Source organism: Rhinopithecus roxellana, chromosome 7, assembly GCF_007565055.1.
Source record: "Rhinopithecus roxellana isolate Shanxi Qingling chromosome 7, ASM756505v1, whole genome shotgun sequence".
Taxonomy (NCBI): domain Eukaryota; kingdom Metazoa; phylum Chordata; class Mammalia; order Primates; family Cercopithecidae; genus Rhinopithecus; species Rhinopithecus roxellana.
In genome coordinates this window covers 98,950,094-98,970,123 of record NC_044555.1, presented here as the reverse complement: position 1 = coordinate 98,970,123, position 20,030 = coordinate 98,950,094, and the positions used below count along the sequence as shown (strand labels likewise).

The window sequence follows — 20,030 nt, the reverse complement described above, 5'->3', positions numbered from 1 at the left end:
TCTTAAGGGCAGCCAGAGAGAAAGGTCGGGTTACCCACAAAGGGAAGCCCATCAGACTAACAGCAGACCTCTCGGCAGAAACTCTACAAGCCAGAAGACAGTGGGGGCCAATATTCAACATTCTTAAGAAAAGAATTTTAAACCCAGAATTTCATATCCAGCCAAACTAAGTTTCATCAGTGAAGGAGAAATAAAATCCTTTACAGATAAGCAAATGCTTAGAGATTTTGTCACCACCAGGCCTGCCTTACAAGAGACCCTGAAGGAAGCCCTAAACATGGAAAGGAACAACGGGTACCAGCCATTGCAAAAACATGCCAAAATGTAAAGACCATCAAGGCTAGGAAGAAACTACATCAACTAACGAGCAAAAAAACCACTTAATATCATAATGGCAGGATCAAGTTCACACATAACAATATTAACCTTGAATGTTAATGGACTAAATGCTCCAATTAAAAGACACAGACTGGCAAACTGGATAAAGAGTCAAGACCCATCAGTCTGCTGTATTCAGGAGACCCATCTCACATGCAGAGACATACATAGGCTCAAAATAAAGAGATGGAGGAAGATCTACCAAGCAAATGGAGAACAAAAAAAAGCAGGGGTTGCAATCCTAGTCTCTGATAAAATAGACTTTAAACCATCAAAGATCAAAAGAGACAAAGAAGGCCATTACATAATGGTAAAGGGATCAATTCAACAGGAACAGCTAACTATCCTAAATATATATGCACCCAATACAGGAGCACCCAGATTCATAAAGCAAGTCCTTAGAGACTTACAAAGAGACTTGGACTCCCATACAATAATAATGGGAGACTTCAACACTCCACTGTCAACATTAGACAGATCAACGAGACAGAAAGTTAACAAGGATATCCAGGAATTGAACTCATCTCTGCACCAAGCGGACCTAATAGACATCTATAGAACTCTCCACCCCAAATCAACAGAATATATATTCTTCTCAGCACCACATCGCACTTATTCCAAAATTGACAACATAATTGGAAGTAAAGCACTCCTCAGCAAATGTACAAGAACAGAAATTATAACAAACTGTCTCTCAGACCACAGTGCAATCAAACTAGAACTCAGGACTAAGAAACTCAATCAAAACCGCTCAACTACATGGAAACTGAACAACATGCTCCTGAATGACTACTGGGTACATAACGAAATGAAGGCAGAAATAAAGATGTTCTTTGAAAACCAATGAGAATAAAGATACAACATACCAGAATCTCCGGGACACATTTAAAGCAGTGTGTAGAGGGAAATTTATAGCACTAAATGCCCACAAGAGAAAGCTGGAAAGATCTAAAATTGACACTCTAACATCACAATTAAAAGAACTGGAGAAGCAAGAGCAAACACATTCAAAAGCTAGCAGAAGGCAAGAAATAACTAAGATCAGAGCAGAACTGAAGGAGACTGAGACACAAAAAACCCTCCAAAAAATCAATGAATCCAGGAGTTGGTTTTTTGAAAAGATCAACAAAATTGACAGACCGCAAGCAAGACTAATAAAGAAGAAAAGAGAGAGGAATCAAATAGATGCAATAAAAAATGATAAAGGGGATATCACCAGCGACCCCACAGAAATACAAACTACCATCAGAGAATACTATAAACACCTCTACGCAAATCAACTAGAAAATCTAGAAGAAATGGATAATTTCCTGGACACTTACACTCTTCCAAGACTAAACCAGGAAGAAGTTGAATCCCTGAATAGACCAATAGCAGGCTCTGAAATTGAGGCAATAATTAATAGCCTACCCACCAAAAAAAGTCCAGGACCAGATGGATTCACAGCTGAATTCTACCAGAGGTACAAAGAGGAGCTGTTACCATTCCTTCTGATACTATTCCATTCAATAGAAAAAGAGGGAATCCTCCCTAACTCATTTTATGAGGCCAACATCATCCTGATACCAAAGCCTGGCAGAGACACAACAAAAAAAAGAGAATTTTAGACCAATATCCCTGATGAACATCGATGCAAAAATCCTCAATAAAATACTGGCAAACCGGATTCAGCAGCACATCCAAAAGCTTATCCACCATGATCAAGTGGGCTTCATCCCTGGGATGCAAGGCTGGTTCAACATTCACAAATCAATAAATGTAATCCAGCATATAAACAGAACCAAAGACAAGAACCACATGATTATCTCAATAGATGCAGAAAAGGCTTTTGACAAAATTCAACAGCCCTTCATGCTAAAAACGCTCAATACATTCGGTATTGATGGAACGTACCTCAAGATAATAAGAGCTATTTATGACAAACCCACAGCCAATATCATACTGAATAAGCAAAAAGTGGAAAAATTCCCTTTGAAAACTGGCACAAGACAGGGATGCCCTCTCTCACCACTCCTATTCAACATAGTCTTGGAAGTTCTGGCTAGGGCAATCAGGCAAGAGAAGGAAATAAAGCGTATCCAGTTAGGAAAAGAAGAAGTCAAATTGTCCCTGTTTGCAGAAGACATGATTGTATATTTAGAAAACCCCATTGTCTCAGCCCAAAATCTCCTTAAGCTGATAAGCAACTTCAGCAAAGTCTCAGGATACAAAATCAATGTGCAAAAATCACAAGCATTCTTATACACCAGTAACAGACAAACAGAGAGCCAAATCATGAATGAACTTCCATTCACAATTGCTTCAAAGAGAATAAAATACCTAGGAATCCAACTTACAAGGGATGTAAAGGACCTCTTCAAGGAGAACTACAAACCACTGCTCAGTGAAATCAAAGAGGACACTAACAAATGGAAGAACATACCATGCTCATGGATAGGAAGAATCAATATCATGAAAATGGCCATACTGCCCAAGGTTATTTATAGATTCAATGCCATCCCCATCAAGCTACCAATGAGTTTCTTCACAGAATTGGAAAAAAAGGCTTTAAAGTTCATATGGAACCAAAAAAGAGCCCGCATTGCCAAGACAATTCTAAGTCAAAAGAACAAAGCTGGAGGCAGCACGCTACCTGACTTCAAACTATACTACAAGGCTACAGTAACCAAAACAGCATGGTACTGGTACCAAAACAGAGATATAGACCAATGGAACAGAACAGAGTCCTCAGAAATAATACCACACATCTACAGCCATCTGATCTTTGACAAACCTGAGAGAAACAAGAAATGGGGAAAGGACTCCCTATTGAATAAATGGTGCTGGGAAAATTGGCTAGCCATAAGTAGAAAGCTGAAACTGGATCCTTTCCTTACTCCTTAAATGAAAATTAATTCAAGATGGATTAGAGACTTAAATGTTAGACCTAATACCATAAAAACCCTAGAAGAAAACCTAGGTAGTACCATTCAGGACATAGGCATGGGCAAGGACTTCATGTCTAAAACACCAAAAGCAACGGCAGCAAAAGCCAAAATTGACAAATGGGATCTAATTAAACTAAAGAGCTTCTGCACAGCAAAAGATACTACCATCAGAGTGAACAGGCAACCTACAGAATGGGAGAAAATTTTTGCAATCTACTCATCTGACAAAGGGCTAATATCCAGAATCTACAAAGAACTCAAACAAATTTACAAGAAAAAAAAAACAACCCCATCAAAAAGTGGGGAAAGGATATGAACAGACATTTCTCAAAAGAAGACATTCATACAGCCAACAGACACATGAAAAAATGCTCATCATCACTGGCCATCAGAGAAATGCAAATCAAAACCACAATGAGATACCATCTCACACCAGTTAGAATGGCAATCATTAAAATGTCAGGCAACAACAGGTATTGGAGAGGATGTGGAGAAATAGGAACACTTTTACACTGTTGGTGGGATTATAAACTAGTTCAACCATTATGGAAAACAGTATGGCGATTCCTCAAGGATCTAGAACTAGATGTACCATATGACCCAGCCATCCCACTACTGGGTATATACCCAAAGGATTATAAATCATGCTGCTATAAAGACACATGCACACGTATGTTTATTGCGGCACTATTCACAATAGCAAAGACTTGGAATCAACCCAAATGTCCATCTGTGACAGACTGGATTAGGAAAATGTGGCACATATACACCATGGAATATTATGCAGCCATAAAAAAGGATGAGTTTGCGTCCTTTGTAGGGACATGGATGCAGCTGGAAACCATCATTCTTAGCAAACTATCACAAGAACAGAAAACCAAACACCGCATGTTCTCACTCATAGGTGGGAACTGAACAATGAGATCACTTGGACTCGGGAAGGGGAACATCACACACTGGGGCCTATCATGGGGAGGGTATAGGAGGGAGGGATTGCATTGGGAGTTATAGCTGATATAAATGATTAATTGATGGGTGCTGACGAGTTGATGGGTGCAGCACACCAACATGGCACAAGTATACATATGTAACAAACCTGCACGTTATGCACATGTACCTTAGAACTTAAAGTATAATAAAAAAATAATAATAAAATAATAAAAGAAAAGAAAAGAAAGGCAGTGGAAAAAGATCTTATACCTTCTATAAATACAATATTTTCCCAAGGTCCTGTGCATGCATCATGCCTAATATCAATCATTGATATCCTCAATGCAAGTACCATATGCTATACGGAACATGTGGACTGTTTCTGTGGCTCCAGAGCAACATGAGATTTCTGTTTTATTTCATTTTTTCTGAATACTTTTATAATCATGAATACTTAATAAATTATAAAGAAATAATACTAAAGTACATTTTATACCTCATGAAATGAGGTAGATTTGGTTAGTTTACACACTGAAAATTTTATAATTTTATGTTAGGCAAATATTAATCATACTTATTTTCTTCCTAGCTTTGGAGTTAATGTTATGTTTTACCTGAAAGGACAATGCCTTGACCATATGGATTGTTTTAGCTAATGAAATATGAAGGAAAATCATGTGTGCCACCTTTGGGCACACAAACTTTAAGAACTGAATTTTCTTATCCTTTCAGCTTGTGTCCCCGATTAAAGAATATATAGAGCAAATTAACATACATATTAATACAGAGATGTATAACTTATATCACTTATACTACAATAGAATGTTATTTTCACTTACAGGTAGCTTGATAAGGGTAAGACAAAGGAATTGAAGCTCTTCAATCTGCTATTGGAGTGTATCTTCATAAGCCTATCTAAGAACATACATATTTGATTTAGAAGTATGAGAAGTCTGACATGTTATTGGAATACAAACTCCATTGGGTTGGAATCTGATTACTTTGCACTCTGCAGTGTCTCAACTCTTCATAAATATGTAGCCCAATTGAATCTTGATTAAGTCACTGAGATTTTGAGATTTTTTTCTAGCAAAACCTAAGTTATTGTGAATTATAGTCCTGTTTATGTGCTCTGTCTTCTCAAATTTTTCTCGAGTTCAGCTTTTTTTCTATGTTTTACTTACCTAATTTATCAATGAATATTAACTATGATACGTGCCCAGTCTTAATGACCCTAAGAAAAAAACCTCTGCTGTTAAGGCTAAAGGAACCAATGGCGAGGGCACCCCAAGTCTCCACCGAAGAGCAGAAATATGCACTTCTGGGTCATAATAGTTATTAACTGATGATTGTATTTCGGCTGTCTAAATCTCATTCTCACATTTTGATAATTTATGTTTTACATTTAGAAAAGATTGTAATTAGCTACCAAGTGAAAGATGTTAAAATATTCTGCATTATATACATTTTAAAAATCGTCGTATAACCTTATGAATTAGGTATACTACATCTATTAAATGCATCTTAGAAATGACAAGAAAATGAACATTTAAAACATGTTTTCCTAAAGTGTAATAAAATCAATATTTCTCAATTTTCTGGAATCCTATGCATGTTTTGAATACTCGGCTTCACCTCTTCATAAAGCCTCTGTTGCCTCTATTGACTATTCCAGTCCTCCTCTTCTCTAGCTCTAGATCCTACCACACTTAAACTCTTCTGTGAGTCTAGCGAGCTGCCTCAGTTTCCCTACTAGACTGAGAAAAGACTGGGTCCTAAAGGAGACTTTTCTTTTTTTTTTTTTTTTTTTTTGAGACTGAGTCTTTCTCTGTTGCCCAGGCTGGAGTGCAGTGGCGTGATCTCCGTTCACTGCCAGCTCCGCCTCCTGGGTTCACTCCATTCTCCTGCATCAGCCTCCCAAGTAGCTGGGACTACAGGCGCCCGCCACCACACCTGGCTAATTTTTTGTATTTTTAGTAGGGACGGGATTTCACTGTGTTAGCCAAGATGGTCTCTATCTCTTGACCTCATGTTCCGCCTGCCTCAGCCTCCCAAAGTGCTGGGATTACAGGCGTGAGCCACCGTGCCTGGCAAGAGACATTTTAAAGTTGAAAGATTTTTTAATTCATTGATCAGGTTCTGCGCACTCACCCAGAAGTGCCCCTGAATACCCAAAGAAGCCCCCACCTTCATAGCTGCTATTTACACTAAACATTACATCATGGACATAGCAGTTTTATCAATGGTCCTTTTGTTATCAGTATCCCCTCCCCAAGCCGAGAAGTCTTCATTTTCAGAGTACTTCTTCCTGACCCTAACGAATTATCTTTACCTTCCTGGGACCTACAGGAAGTTGGACGAACCCTGTCTGGCCTTGGTCTTTGGTCCCCTGAAGTTATATGTATGTGTGTGTATGTGTATATATACACTTATACATATATACGTATATATGTGTGTGTGTATATATACACACACACACACACACACACAAAGTTAATGTAATCATTTGAGGGAATCTTCTCTTCAGCCCCGGGGGTTTGGTTTAATGATACGGTCTTGAAGATTACTGGTTGTCGTTAGCCTTTCAAATAAATATTCCTGCAGCCTCTACTGCTCATTTGGAACTGAGCAGATAATACTATGTACTGTTACCAGTTTTATGTAAGTTTGCTCTACCCAAATAATTCTCCAGGAGGTCAGGAAAAAATGTCCTTTACTTCTCTGTATTCTCCAGTATGTCTCAGACAGAAATGGGAATGTTGTCATTGCATAATTGACAACTTGACTCTAGAGCTCGGCTCTAGAGTCTTGCTTGGGTTTGAATCTTGGCTCTGCTGACTAAAAACTTCGTAACCTTAGGTGTGTTCACTAATCTCCCTGTGTCTCAGCTTCTTCATATGGGAAGAATATTTACCTCACAAGGTTGTTGTGGAGATTAAATGAGTAAAGACATGTAATGTGCTTAGAATAGTGGCTGGCACACAATAAGCATTCCATAAACATTAGCTATAAGGAAGGAGGTTTAGGAGCTCAAAAAATTGAAACAAGAATGGAGACTCTAATTCCTGAATTGCCAGCATTTTATAGGACCTATGCTTCTCTCTCCAAACTTTAATCCTGCCCTTCTATGCTTCTCATTTCTTGTACCTAGGTCCCCACTCTGATGATGGACACACAGTTCTCTGAGTTCACACCGGACATCACTCCCATCATGCTGGCTGCCCACACCAACAACTACGAAATCATCAAATTGCTTGTCCAAAAACGGGTCACTATCCCACGGCCCCACCAGATCCGCTGCAACTGTGTGGAGTGTGTGTCTAGTTCAGAGGTAGACAGTCTGCGCCACTCTCGCTCCCGACTGAACATCTATAAGGCTTTGGCAAGCCCCTCACTCATTGCCTTATCAAGTGAGGACCCCATCCTAACTGCCTTCCGCCTGGGCTGGGAGCTCAAGGAGCTCAGCAAGGTGGAGAATGAGTTCAAGGCCGAGTATGAGGAGCTCTCTCAGCAGTGCAAGCTCTTTGCCAAAGACCTGCTGGACCAAGCTCGGAGCTCCAGGGAACTGGAGATCATCCTCAATCATCGAGATGACCACAGTGAAGAGCTTGACCCTCAGAAGTACCATGACCTGGCCAAGTTGAAGGTGGCAATCAAATACCACCAGAAAGAGGTAAGCTGAGCTCATGTCTGCTTTCAGGGAAGCTTAAGGCCTCCAAAGTCTGGAGCAGTAGAGCAAGAATCAGCATTTTTCTACCATTTCGCTCTCTAACAAACAAATGGTTGGGCAGGCCTCACAGCTAGGCCCATTTATCCAAGGCACAGACACCTTTTTGTATTTTCTTTATGGCCAGATAAGTAACCATCTGATTCTTTGATGGAAAAGCATTCATGCATTTAACAAATGCTTACTGAGCACTGTTCTGAGTGTTTGCAATACAGAAGACAGACACTGACCCTACTTTCGTGGAGCTTACAAGCTGGTAGTGGATATAGAGTAAATAATCGCTTTAACGAATATATAGTTACCTACTAAGATATGTACTTTGAAAGAACAGTGTTCTGTGATAGCACATAACAAAGGATCCTATCCTATATACTGGGGACATAGTGGGCAGTGATTACAGAAGGGTCACCGCCTGGATGCTGGTAATTGTTGGCACAACTGAATCCCTGGCAGCCCCTTAGTGAGAAGGCTAAAAAACACAGTTACAAGATGAAGTCATACTCAGGGTTTGTAGTTCAATAAAAGGTTGGAGCAGGATCTGCTATGGTATGACCTCCAGAATGTTAGGTTCCACCTCTTTGAAGGAGGGCAGTTCAAGCAGGTCACAGGTGAGGCTCTGCTTTCCATTCAGGCAAGGTTTACAATCAAGCAGGTGTAGTTTTATGCCATCTTATCAAACAGTTTGGGAGAGCCTCCTAACAAGGCTAACTTAGCCCTTTAAGGAAGCAGCATGATACCATGGAAAAAGCAGGGACTGTGGAGCCAGAGCTACTGAGGATAGAATTTTAACCCACTAGCTGTATGACCTAAAGAAACGCACTCCTATTTTCAGGGCATTAGTTTTCTCATTTATAGAATAGAGATGAAAATAGTTTCTTCACTTCATAGGGGATTGTGGGAAATAAGAAAATATAGCATTCAGTGCATGGCACCAGAAGTACTTTAATGTCCATTTCCATCTCTTTTCCATGCTACCTGGAGTCAAAGCAGCTGAGGGGTGCCTGTCAGCTGAAGGGCAACTGGCAGTGCCATTCCTTCATGGATCCAGGCTCTGAGACAAACCTCATTGTGTGTTTATCTGATCCCTTTTTCTCAGACAAAAATAAAAGTACTATGCCTTAGAAATGAGGCAAAAAACAAATACCAGGGCAACCTGGAAAGGGATAAAAAATGAAAAAGAGCAACATGGAGATCGAAAGGGCTATACTGGAGGAAGTGGTAAATGTTTAGGCCTACCTATGAGTCCCCTTATTTTACTTTTGCCACTTACCTGCTTTAAGTTATTTCAATAAGCCTGGTGTTGCACTTACTTCCCTGGAGAAATGTAAAGATAAAATAAAATAATAAAATAAAATAGAATAGGTAATGTACTTATGCATAGCGAAATACCGAGCATACAGTAGCAGTCAATAACTATTAGCTGAGCGGGGTGTGGTGGCTCACACCTGTAATCCCGGCACTTTGGGAAGCCAAAGCTGGCATATCATCTGAGGTCAGGAGTTCGAGACCAGCCTGGTCAACATGGTGAAACCCAGTCTCTACTAAAAATACAAAAATTAGCTGGGCCTGGTGGCAGGTGCATGTAATCCCAGCTACTCAGGGGGCTGCGACATGAAAATCACTTGAACCTGGGAGGCAGAGGTTGCAGTAAGTCAAGATTGTGCCATGGCACTCTAGCCTGGGCGATAGAGTGAGACTCTATCTCAAAAAAAATTTACTATTAGCTGTTAAAATTATTCATTTTTATTGTTACACATGGAGGACTCGTGGCATATGGTCTAATTCTGTACAGTAAAATGGCAGGTAATAGATATAGTAAAGGCCTATCCTTCTCTTATCCCGCCCTCTCTCCCACAGCCCTGCTGTTGATGTGAAGTATCAGTTATTGTGTTAAACAGTCTGCTGTATCTACACTTTGATATAAGTGTATATTTCCATTAAAGATGTATATTATCGTTTCAGTGTGTTTTCACTTTACATAAATTGTTATAATACTGTGAGAAAGAAAATCACAGATATTTTTAGAACATGAATTGCTTCCAAGTGACAGAATGTTTAATGGGAATAAAATAGTTTTTAAAAAATAGATAATTGCAGAATACAACTGAAGTTTACAATCCTCGCCCCGCTGAAGATGAGATAAACTTTATAATTTTAGGCCCCCCATGCTCTTTAAAATTGAGAATGCATTTATTTTCAGACAATTTCACTGCAATATTTCATCAATTTTGTGTTGGTAGGTCACCTTCTATTGTATGGCTTGACTCTGCCTGCTCATATGATCTTCAATTGCCAGTTTTAGTTACTGTTGCATTTGAAAACCAGTGTGATGACTTTCTCACTCTCATGGGGATCTGCTTGTCACATGACCACAGAATCACTTTTGTATTATACATTAACTGCCCTCCAACCCTCGTTAACCTTCTCATCACTTTTTTCCACTTTGTTTTAGTCCTTTTACTGTCCAGAAACTTTGTCCCTTGTGTTCTTTATTCCATAACTTATCATTGTTTTTACATAATATCTTTATGCTACTATATTTTCATATATTTCTTAAGTATCATCCCACTAACCTGAATGTGCCCTGGGGTCTTATTTCTTCTTGCTCTCTTGATTAATCATCAGAGATTCCAACATTGTTTCCAGGGTCCATTCCTGTGTACACTGAAGTGGAATTTTTATTGTGGTAAGATATACCTAATATAAAATTTCAAATTTTAACCACTTGTAAGTTTACAGTTCAGTGGAATCAAGTACATTCACATTGTGCAACCATCATCACTAGGATTCATTTTTGAAGATGCACAAGTTTGGGAGTGTCTATTTTACTTTCAATAGTGAACCTATCTAAGTATAGTTTCATATTTCGCAAGGCCACTTTTTTAAAAAATTTTATTTATTTATTTATTTTTGAGATGGAGTCTCACTCTGTCACCCAGGTTGGAGTGCAGTGGCACAGTCTCGGCTCATTGCAACCTCCGACTCCTGGGTTCAATCGATTCTCCTGCCTCAGCCTCCATAGTAGTTGAGACTACAGGTATGCACCACCACACCAAGAAAATTTTTGTATTTTTTTTTTAAGTAGAGATGGGGTTTCACCATGCTGGCCAGGCCGGTCTTGAACTCCTGACCTCAAGTGATCTGCCCACCTCGGCCCCTCAAAGTGCTGGGATTACAGGCATAAGCCACCGCACCCAGCCTATTTTTATTATTTTTAGAGACAAGGTCTCACTATGTTGCCTAGGCTGGTTTCAAACTCCTGGCCTCAAACTCCTGGCCTCAAGTGATCTTCTCATCTCAGCCTCCCAAAGCGCTGGGATTACAGATGTGAGCTACCATGCGCAGCCAGCTAAATTATGTTTAATCCATAACACTAGCAAAGTAGCCCTTCTTAACTATTCAATATTATGGATATTCAGCAGTAATCAAAGTAATTTCAAAAGTAAGTAATCAAAGTAATTTCAAAAATCAAGTAATTTCAAAAGTAAATTACTTTTTGAAAAGTAATTCAAAAAGCACTCTATTTATGCAAAGATCAACAATTTTAGGCCTGGTGCTATTCACTGACATTTGTGAATCAAATAAATGAAAACCATGGTATTTAGTAGACTGAATTGTTTCAATCAGATCACATCAAACTCTAGCTCCAGGTATACAGCTGGGATACTGAGTGACTGTCAACTTCAATGTCAATAGTGATAAAGAATATAATTCCATAGAGCCACTGAAATTCAAATTTGGCCTAAAGTTTAGTCTCATAGCCAGAGACTTCAGAATCATTTGGAGATTTATATTTATATATTTTGCTCCAGATTTTCCAAGATAAATTCTCTTAGCAATGGCTATACATCAATTTTAACATAATTAGTTTCTCTTCAAACTAAACCACACTGATTAGAAAGACAGGCTTGAGAAATCATATATATCTTAAAGTTTATACTCCAAAGGCATTGCTTCAGGAATGTAAAACATAATTTATACTCATCAAACTCTATAAATCCCTTCTGAATTGTGACTTCATTTCTAGGAAAAAAAAAAAAAAAAAAACTGTAATCCTTCCCAACCTGTGAATTAGAGTTTTTTTTTAAAATATGTGGTTTCATTGAGTCTCAAATGCATACAGCCTCTAATTTCTCTCTATTCAATTCACATGTCTAGTTTAAGGCTGAATAATCCCACTTCCTAAACAAATCAGCAATGTCCTTTTTGGAGTTGTGTTTTTGTAATTTTAACTTTAGCATATAAATTTAGCTCAATGATATGAGCTACTGAGGTTCCAACAATTCAAGTGTCTGTGAGAACTTCGTTCTCAAATGTTCTTGATTTGACGAATCACACTGATAAGTCTGTTCAATACATATCCAAAATCTAGTCTTTAAAAAAAAAACTGAAACACTCACAGTGTGCTTAGAACCACAAGCATAAAAACGTCATGATTTTGATCTTTATTTTATCACATTATATAATACACTTGATTTTTGCAGTATAAACTCTTCTCATGTAGGATTTGACGAAACTAGACAAACCAATCTTTCCTTTTGATGCAAATAAATGAATGAAACCTAACTTTATGCTTCCATTATTATTATTATTTATTTTTATTTTTATTTTCGAGACAGAGTTTCACTATGTCACCCAGGCTGGAATGCAATGGTGCCATCTCAGCTCACTGCAACCTCCGTCTCCCAGGTTCAAGTAGTCCTCCCACCTCAGCCTCCCTAGTATCTGGAACTACAGACATGCACCACCACGCCTGGCTAATTTTTGTATTTTTAGTAGAGACAGGTTTTACCATGTTGGCCAGCTGGTCTCAAACTCCTGACCTCAGGTGATCCACCTGCCTGGGCCTCCCAAATTGCTTGGATTATAGGGATGAGCCACCACGCCAGTCCTATGTTTCCATTATGTTTATGGCAATTAACTCAGCTTTTCCATGTTAGACAAAATTTCTCAAATTCTTTGAAGGCATATAGTTTATGTGTGCTAACTCATCAAGAAAAACACATATTAACATCTTAAATGGGTCACACTCCAGGATTTAGAGGAACACATTTTCCCTGAGGGTTACATATCGGGAGCCCCAAACCAAGATGGAAACGTTTTTTAAAAGGACATTTTTTTTTTTTCAAATGACCTTCATACCCTAAAGACTGTAGGAGAATGGACAAGAATTATTTCCCAGGATCAGAATTATTCAAAGAGAAACTGCCTCTAGATGAGAATGAAATAACTGAGCTAAAAGAGAAAAGTTGTCTTTTCCACTTGATTCCATGCTTAATAACAGTTGGACCATGAGGTTCTGTCTTCAAGGATAGATAGGATTACTTCCTCAATGTCTGTAATCAGGAATAGGACAGAGCAGATGCACTACTTCTCCACTCTCTAGTGCCATCCCTGATGACACCTTGCTAAATCTTTTAAAGTGTGCTGTGATTCCAACTGGGGAAAAAATGAAGAAATACCCAGTACAAATGGAAATTTTCCCAATGAGTCGAGGTTTGTAGGGGAGAAGCATCAAGAACTCCGGCACCCGGGATAAGGACCCAAAGATAAGCCCATTCACATCTTAAGTTTCAAATAGACAACATGTCTTTTTAAAACTTGAGCTTAAAAGCTGTATTTCACACAAAACATTTTTTTTCTCCAAAAAATGAGCTGCAACAGAGCTGATTTTCCAAAGCTGGAAGTTAGGGGTTTGCTTACATTAAAAATTTAGAAGTTATAGTTTCAAGAAAGGCATGTTCCCCCAAGTTTAAGTAAGAATAAACGTATTAGAATGACCAATATTTCCAGAATTTGTCATAATATAGAGGCATGTGTATTTATGTGCTCTCAACAACAGATTTTGTTAATAACACACCTCTTTTTTTAGACAGAGTTTCGCTTTGTTGCCCAGGCTGGAGTGCAGTGGCATGATCTTGGCTCACTGCAACCTCCATCTCCCAGGTTCAAGCTATTCTCATGCCTCAGCCTCCTGAGTAGCTGGGATTACAGGCGCCCACTACCGTGCTGGCTGATTTTTTTGTATTTTAGTAGAGATGGGGTTTCACCATGTTGCCCAGGCTGGTCTCGAACTCCTGAGCTCAGGAAATCTGCTTGTCTTGGCCTCCCAAAGTGCTAGGATTATAGGTGTGAGACACCACGCCCAGCCAGTTAATGACATCTTTGATTAGAGGAATCTGAAACACTAAGTTGTGTTTCATAACCGTGGCCCCCTTGTCCACCTTATATGAATATTTGGGGTAAACTTAAAATTATCTTTTGAGATGCCTTCAGCATTTTTCTTTTTTTTTTTTTATTTTTTTGAGACTGAGTCTCGCTCTGTCACCCAAGTTGGAGTTCAGTGGTGCAATCTCGACTCACTGCAAGCTCTGCCTCCCAGGTTCACGCCATTCTCCTGCCTCAGCCTCCCAAGTAGCTGGGACTACAGGCGCCCGCCACCACGCCCAGCTAATTTTTTGTGTTTTTAGAAGAGACGGGGTTTCACCATGTTAGCCAGGATGGTCTCGATCTCCTGACCTCGTGATTCACCCGCCTCAGCCTCCCAAAGTGCTGGGAGCCACCACGTCCGGCCACCTTCAGCATTTTTCTAGGGTCTTTTAAGATGAAATTGTGACCAGGTATAAAGACTTCAGTGATTTTCCTTACCTTGTAAAATGCAGTTCCAACCTTCATAAGTATAATGGCAATCACCTTCAAGGATTATTTATTACGCTGAAGAGATGTGATATTGGAAACCGACAGTTTTATTTATCAATACAAGTAATTCACAAATAACTAACTTCAGGAACTAGAAGTTATTTTTTCTTTCTTTAGAGATTTTCTGTTGGTTGGTTAGTTTGTGAGCTTTCTGAGGGTTAAGGAGACAGAAGAAACCCAGTTTTAAATACGGGCTGGAGAGAGTAGGATCTCTAAAAAAAAATATAAGAAGTATTCCTAAGAGGAATCACTAAGTACATCTAGTCTATTAAGATAAGACTGTCAGTACAAAAACACAACAGTCAGCTTTGATGTAAAAAAATCATAAAAATCAAGTTGGATCATAGTGGGCTAATAACGTTCAGAGTTACATAACCCCCTCAGGAACAAAATCTTAGCCTTGAATGGAATATAATTCATTATTTCCTGAAGGGCTTTCTCATATTGTTTTTTTCCTCATTGTTACATTGTTACTCCTACTAGAAAGCAAGTAGACTCCCCAAAAGAATTCAATTTGGTAAAAAAAAAAAAAAAAAAAAAAAAAAGCTCCAAAGAACGAAACAATAGCTGATTTCCAAACTCTAACTTTGGCATGAAGTAGAATAAGAAAGTTCTAATCTCTTAGAAAATAGGTGTAAAACTATTGGATAATTATTTCATGTCAAATAGACTTTCAGGTATTGTCATACAAACATTTTTTTGCATATGGGTGAATTTTCTTTTTAATTTTTAAGTTCTGGGGTACATTTGCAGGATGTGCAGGTTTGTCACATAGGTAAACATGTGCCTTGGTGGTTTGCTGCACTGATCAACCCATCACCTAGGTATTAAGTCCAGCATCCATTAGCTGGGAATCCATTACTGATGCTCCCTCTCCCCACCCCAGCCCCCAACAGGTCCCAGTGTGTGTTGCTCCCCTCCCTGTGTCCATGTGTTCTCAGTGTTCAGCTCCCACTTATAAGTGAGAACATTTGGCTTCTGGTTTTCTGTTGCTGCGTTAGTTTGCTGAGGGTAATAGCTTCCAACTCCATCCGTGTCCCTGCAAAGGACATGATCTCGTTCTGTTTTATGGCTGCATAGTATTCCATGTTGTATATGTACCACATTTCCTTTATCCAGTCTGTCACTGATGGGCATTTAGGTTGATTCCATGTCTTTGCTATTGTGAATAGTGCTGCAATGAATATATGCATGCACATTTTTCAGATATTCCTGAAAAGTCCTGATTTCATATATTGTCTCAATGTCAGATATGTCATGCCATGAAAACCATTATTTCAATTGTTCCTTATTATCACTGAAAGTTAAGCAGAAAATTTATTAATAACCCTCATTTTGCAAATGAGAAAGGACTATGTTTAGAGATTTGTTTAAGATCATCTGACAAAGCCAGAAGTAGAACTTCAGACTCCTAGTACAACATTCTCTCTTACTATGCTCTGCTACCTTATGTTGAGTGAAGTTCTTGTGTGCCCATTTGGTAGCCTCCAAATTCACCACCAGGTATTTTAAGATGACCACACCTTTTTTGATTTGTGAATGAAAGTTTATTAGTTAAAATCTCTTGAAAGAAAACAATAAAATGGTTTAGATCAATAGCTAATACAGATTTTAAACAATCATAAGATAATAACTAGCAGTAATCATCACACATAAGAATTTATATAGGCACAACTCCCCACATATTTTAGCCCAAGCAAATCGAGATGAAAACTTGTACTACCTAATCTAACGCCATCTACCAGCCTATCTTCCTTGATTTTCACACCTTTAAGCTTGTCTTAGAATGATGAGCCCGTCTCTTTTCTGCCATGCTATATAATAATTGGTTTTAGCATTGGTCTTAAGAAGATACAGAAAAGGGCCAATTTGCATAAAGGATCGGCCACTCACTCCATTCTCCTGGAGGAGATGCAGGATTTCAATCAGAGACATCCAATCAGTAGACTAAACTAGTTAATAATTCTCCATCTAATTGAGCTTTCAGATATATGACTTATGTCAATCGCCTACCAGCTATTTATAGCAACATCTTAGGATTGGCTAATTTGCAGAAGACAAAAATAGGGCTTTGTTCATAAACCTGTTTAGAAAATAACTCCATATCATGGCTTTCCATCGTAAACAGCCCCATAACTGTTGACAATTTATTAATTTGCTTCTCTCTCCTGAAAACACCGTCCCCACTAGTTCTTGTTCCTAAGTATTGTCTTATTTCCTAAACATTTCTTTTCACTATTAACTCTAATTCTGCTCCATAGAGAAAACATACTTAATACTAACAATTCATTCCTTGGAGCAGGGGTCATACTTTAACAATCCTTAAGCGCATACAATTACAGAATCAAGGCAAACACTGGAATATATCTTATCTAGTTCCTGGGGTACCATTACAGTACAATCTGTCCAGGTGACCCAGGCAAACAAGGGGCCCGCCAGCTCCACATATTATGAGGTTGTAGCATCTTCCTGCATTGATGCCTAAGGACTATATCTAGTCCACAGATACCTAGTCCAATATGGTGAGTGTTTGTCTTTCCATTGGTGAATAGTCCTTGTAGGGCTTTCCTTAGCCCTTCTATTACTTCTGTCTGATTATTTGGTATAGTGTGCCTTTTCCATTTGGGGAATAATAGTGCAAAGTAGCTGCAATGTGGTCCGAATGTGCAAGAACAGTCCTGCATTGGAACTCTTGGTCCCAGCTTTTTCAGTTTTCTCCTTGGCAACAGTCATTTGAAAACCTTTCTGCACTTTTATTATCTGGTAGATAGTGCTCTTTTAAAATTACCTCCCTTAGTCTGCTATAGCATTTTTAGTTGGACACATGCTCTCTAAAAGGATAAGTTAGGAGTTATATCCTTTCAAATAAAAGCATCCCAACATTGTCTTGTTAATGTGAATGTATTCATTTACTGTGATGCTACCCTGGGGGATATTCCCCTTTTCATTTCCATTCATTGGAGAGCAGTGAAATGAGTCCCAAGATGTGATAGAGTTTGTCAGTTCTCCCCTCCATAATTAGGTGAGGAATTTCTTTTCTTTACTATGGTTTGCTCCCATCATCAAAAATTCTAGCATGACAGTAAGTACAGGTAAAGGCAGACCTACATGGCAAAAGCCAGAACTTTGTGAATAACAACAAAGAGGAAAAAAGATCAGCTTTTGCTAGAAGTAAATCAAATCTTACTTGTTATATGGGTTATTAGTAATGAAAATGTGCAGAACTGTGAGAAAACATATTGCTAATATACAGAAAATAAGAATATATTGAAACAGAGAAATGATCAGTTTTCACATCCCTGGGGGCGGGGGCAGAAATTGGGTCTTAGTCACTTGTTAAGTCATCATTTATACCAGAGACTGTGTCTTCATATAAGTTATCCATGTCTAACATAGCCTGATCTATATCAAATATTAGGTCTTCATCCTCTCTTGGTGTAAGTATTGAGTCTAAGTCTGAGAGATCAGGGAGATCTGGTAGTGAAGGCTCCTCAGGAAGAGGTGCATCTGCTTCAGTCTCTTCTGCTCTACCATTTTCTTCTACATAAGGAACTTCTTGTACTTGTATAATGAATTGTAAAAGCTCATCAGCTATTCTTATTAACTGGGCTACACAAGCAACAAGTCCATCAATGAGTACAGGAACTGACACCGAATCCATGCTGCAGTGCTCTTCTAAATAGATAAAATATCACTACAAGCTCTAGCAAATGGACTCTTGGTGACAATGGATAGTATAAGGGGCTAACAATGGTTCTGTGGTTGGTTTGGGCCAGAAATTAAGATGTTGATATGATTATGATGCTGATCAAGTACAGAATGAGAACAGTAGAACAATATAACTTTTTGATGATATTGGTAAACCGTGCACAGAATTTATATATGGTACTCTTGTTTGTACTAGTGGTGAACTGCTATTATAATGACCATCAGGCGGAATGTCACAGCCAAGAGAAAACAGCAAAGCAGACCTAATAATAAAAAAGAGAGATATAAAGATTAGTGTCTTTGAGCCTTTATCCATCCTACAGGCTACAGCTACTGGTTACCGTAGAATTGCCGTTAAGGTTGAAATGATATGTCTAACTATAGCCCCTCCTTTGTTGCTGGCCTTGTGAGGCTCTACTACTTCTCTTTCCTTTGAAAACCTCATGGTCTTTATCTCTTGTTAAGAGATTTGGTAGAAAAGTAAGCATAGGCAGTTTGTCTGTCTTTCCTGAACATCTCATTTGAGGAAGGATATACTCACTCAGGGTCTGTCAATTATTAGCACCTTTGCCTCATTGCCGTTTATCTGGTGCTGCTGAATTCTTTCTGTGTTTTTTGGAATCCATTCATTAAAATTTCCAGATGCCCTGCAGCCTGGGGAGTTTATGGTAAATAAAAGTCCTATATTCTCTGTATTTTGCCAAACTTTGGAGAATTTCAGTTATAAAACTAGTTCCTTGATAATTTCCTATTACTGCCCCTCTTCCATATCTAGCAGCTAGTTCTTCCAACTTTATCTAAAGCTATGGTTGTACTATTTTCATATGCATTTCTGGTGGGCTCTTTGCAAATCCACTTTCTGAGTAAGTATATACTTGTGTAAGGCAATATTATTTGTTTGAAAATCTAGATATTGACTCAGTATAATTTACCTGCTACATTTGTCTGGTTTACCACTCCCCACCACACTTAAAGTGAACCTGTTGAGGATGCAGGAAGTTTTTAGTATTTTGACATATCTCATATTTCTTACTCACTTGTTTATTTGATTCAGTTTTTCTAACTCTTTCTTCTCTGCTAACTTGGTACATACATGCCCACATGCCCTGAGGTTTCACAAGCCCATCCTACAACCTTAAATTGAACTGAAAAGGCAGCTGAGTTGAAACTTAGAGTCCCCAAAACTTCAGGGTCTACATTAGTTTTGGGGGCCTAGATTATCTCCCCTCTCATTCCAAATAGATTATTCTGCTTTTCCATTCTAATGAGCTGATACACGTCTTTATAAGAATTTCTAAATTCCTTTCACAAATTTATTTTCATATCTCCCTTCACCAGATTGTATTTCCTGCAATAGTCTAGTTCTGTATGGCTGATCAGTGTAGCTATGTACCTTTGGCCAGTTTTTTTTTCTTGCTTATATCTACATGTTAAATTTCTGGCTATTAATTCTGCAAATTGGGCTAACTTTCTTTCTCCAGCCCCAGTCAGGCTTTTCCTAGTTGAAAGCCTTAGGAGGTAGTCATCTATATAACTCCTTTAGGATTCTACCAAGTCTATTATTGCCCAGTTTTCAGCAGTTCTGACCAGAGTGGGGCCCAGCAAGCCACAGACTTCACTTTCAGCTGACTGTAATCCTTGGATATTTATTGGAGTACAGA

The 20,030-nt window shown here is 38.7% G+C and overlaps 2 protein-coding genes across 4 annotated transcripts in view; one reads left to right on the top strand and one right to left on the bottom strand.

The window, feature by feature from the left end:
• The window catches only part of TRPC5 (transient receptor potential cation channel subfamily C member 5), a 345,492-nt gene that overhangs the window by 187,718 nt on the left and 137,744 nt on the right, over nucleotides 1-20,030 (top strand). The window contains exon 3 of the mRNA XM_030934047.1: nucleotides 7,387-7,908. Coding sequence (XP_030789907.1) covers nucleotides 7,387-7,908 — 522 coding nt within the window. The remainder of the gene's footprint in view (nucleotides 1-7,386; nucleotides 7,909-20,030) is intronic.
• TRPC5OS (TRPC5 opposite strand) overlaps nucleotides 16,186-20,030 on the bottom strand; it is a 28,443-nt gene continuing 24,598 nt past the window's right edge. For all 3 annotated transcript variants that reach the window (XM_010371349.1, XM_010371348.2, XM_010371347.1), the window contains exon 4: nucleotides 16,186-18,632. In XM_010371349.1, the coding sequence (XP_010369651.1) occupies nucleotides 17,987-18,322 (336 nt within the window). In that variant the 5' untranslated portion in view covers nucleotides 18,323-18,632 and the 3' untranslated portion in view covers nucleotides 16,186-17,986. The remainder of the gene's footprint in view (nucleotides 18,633-20,030) is intronic.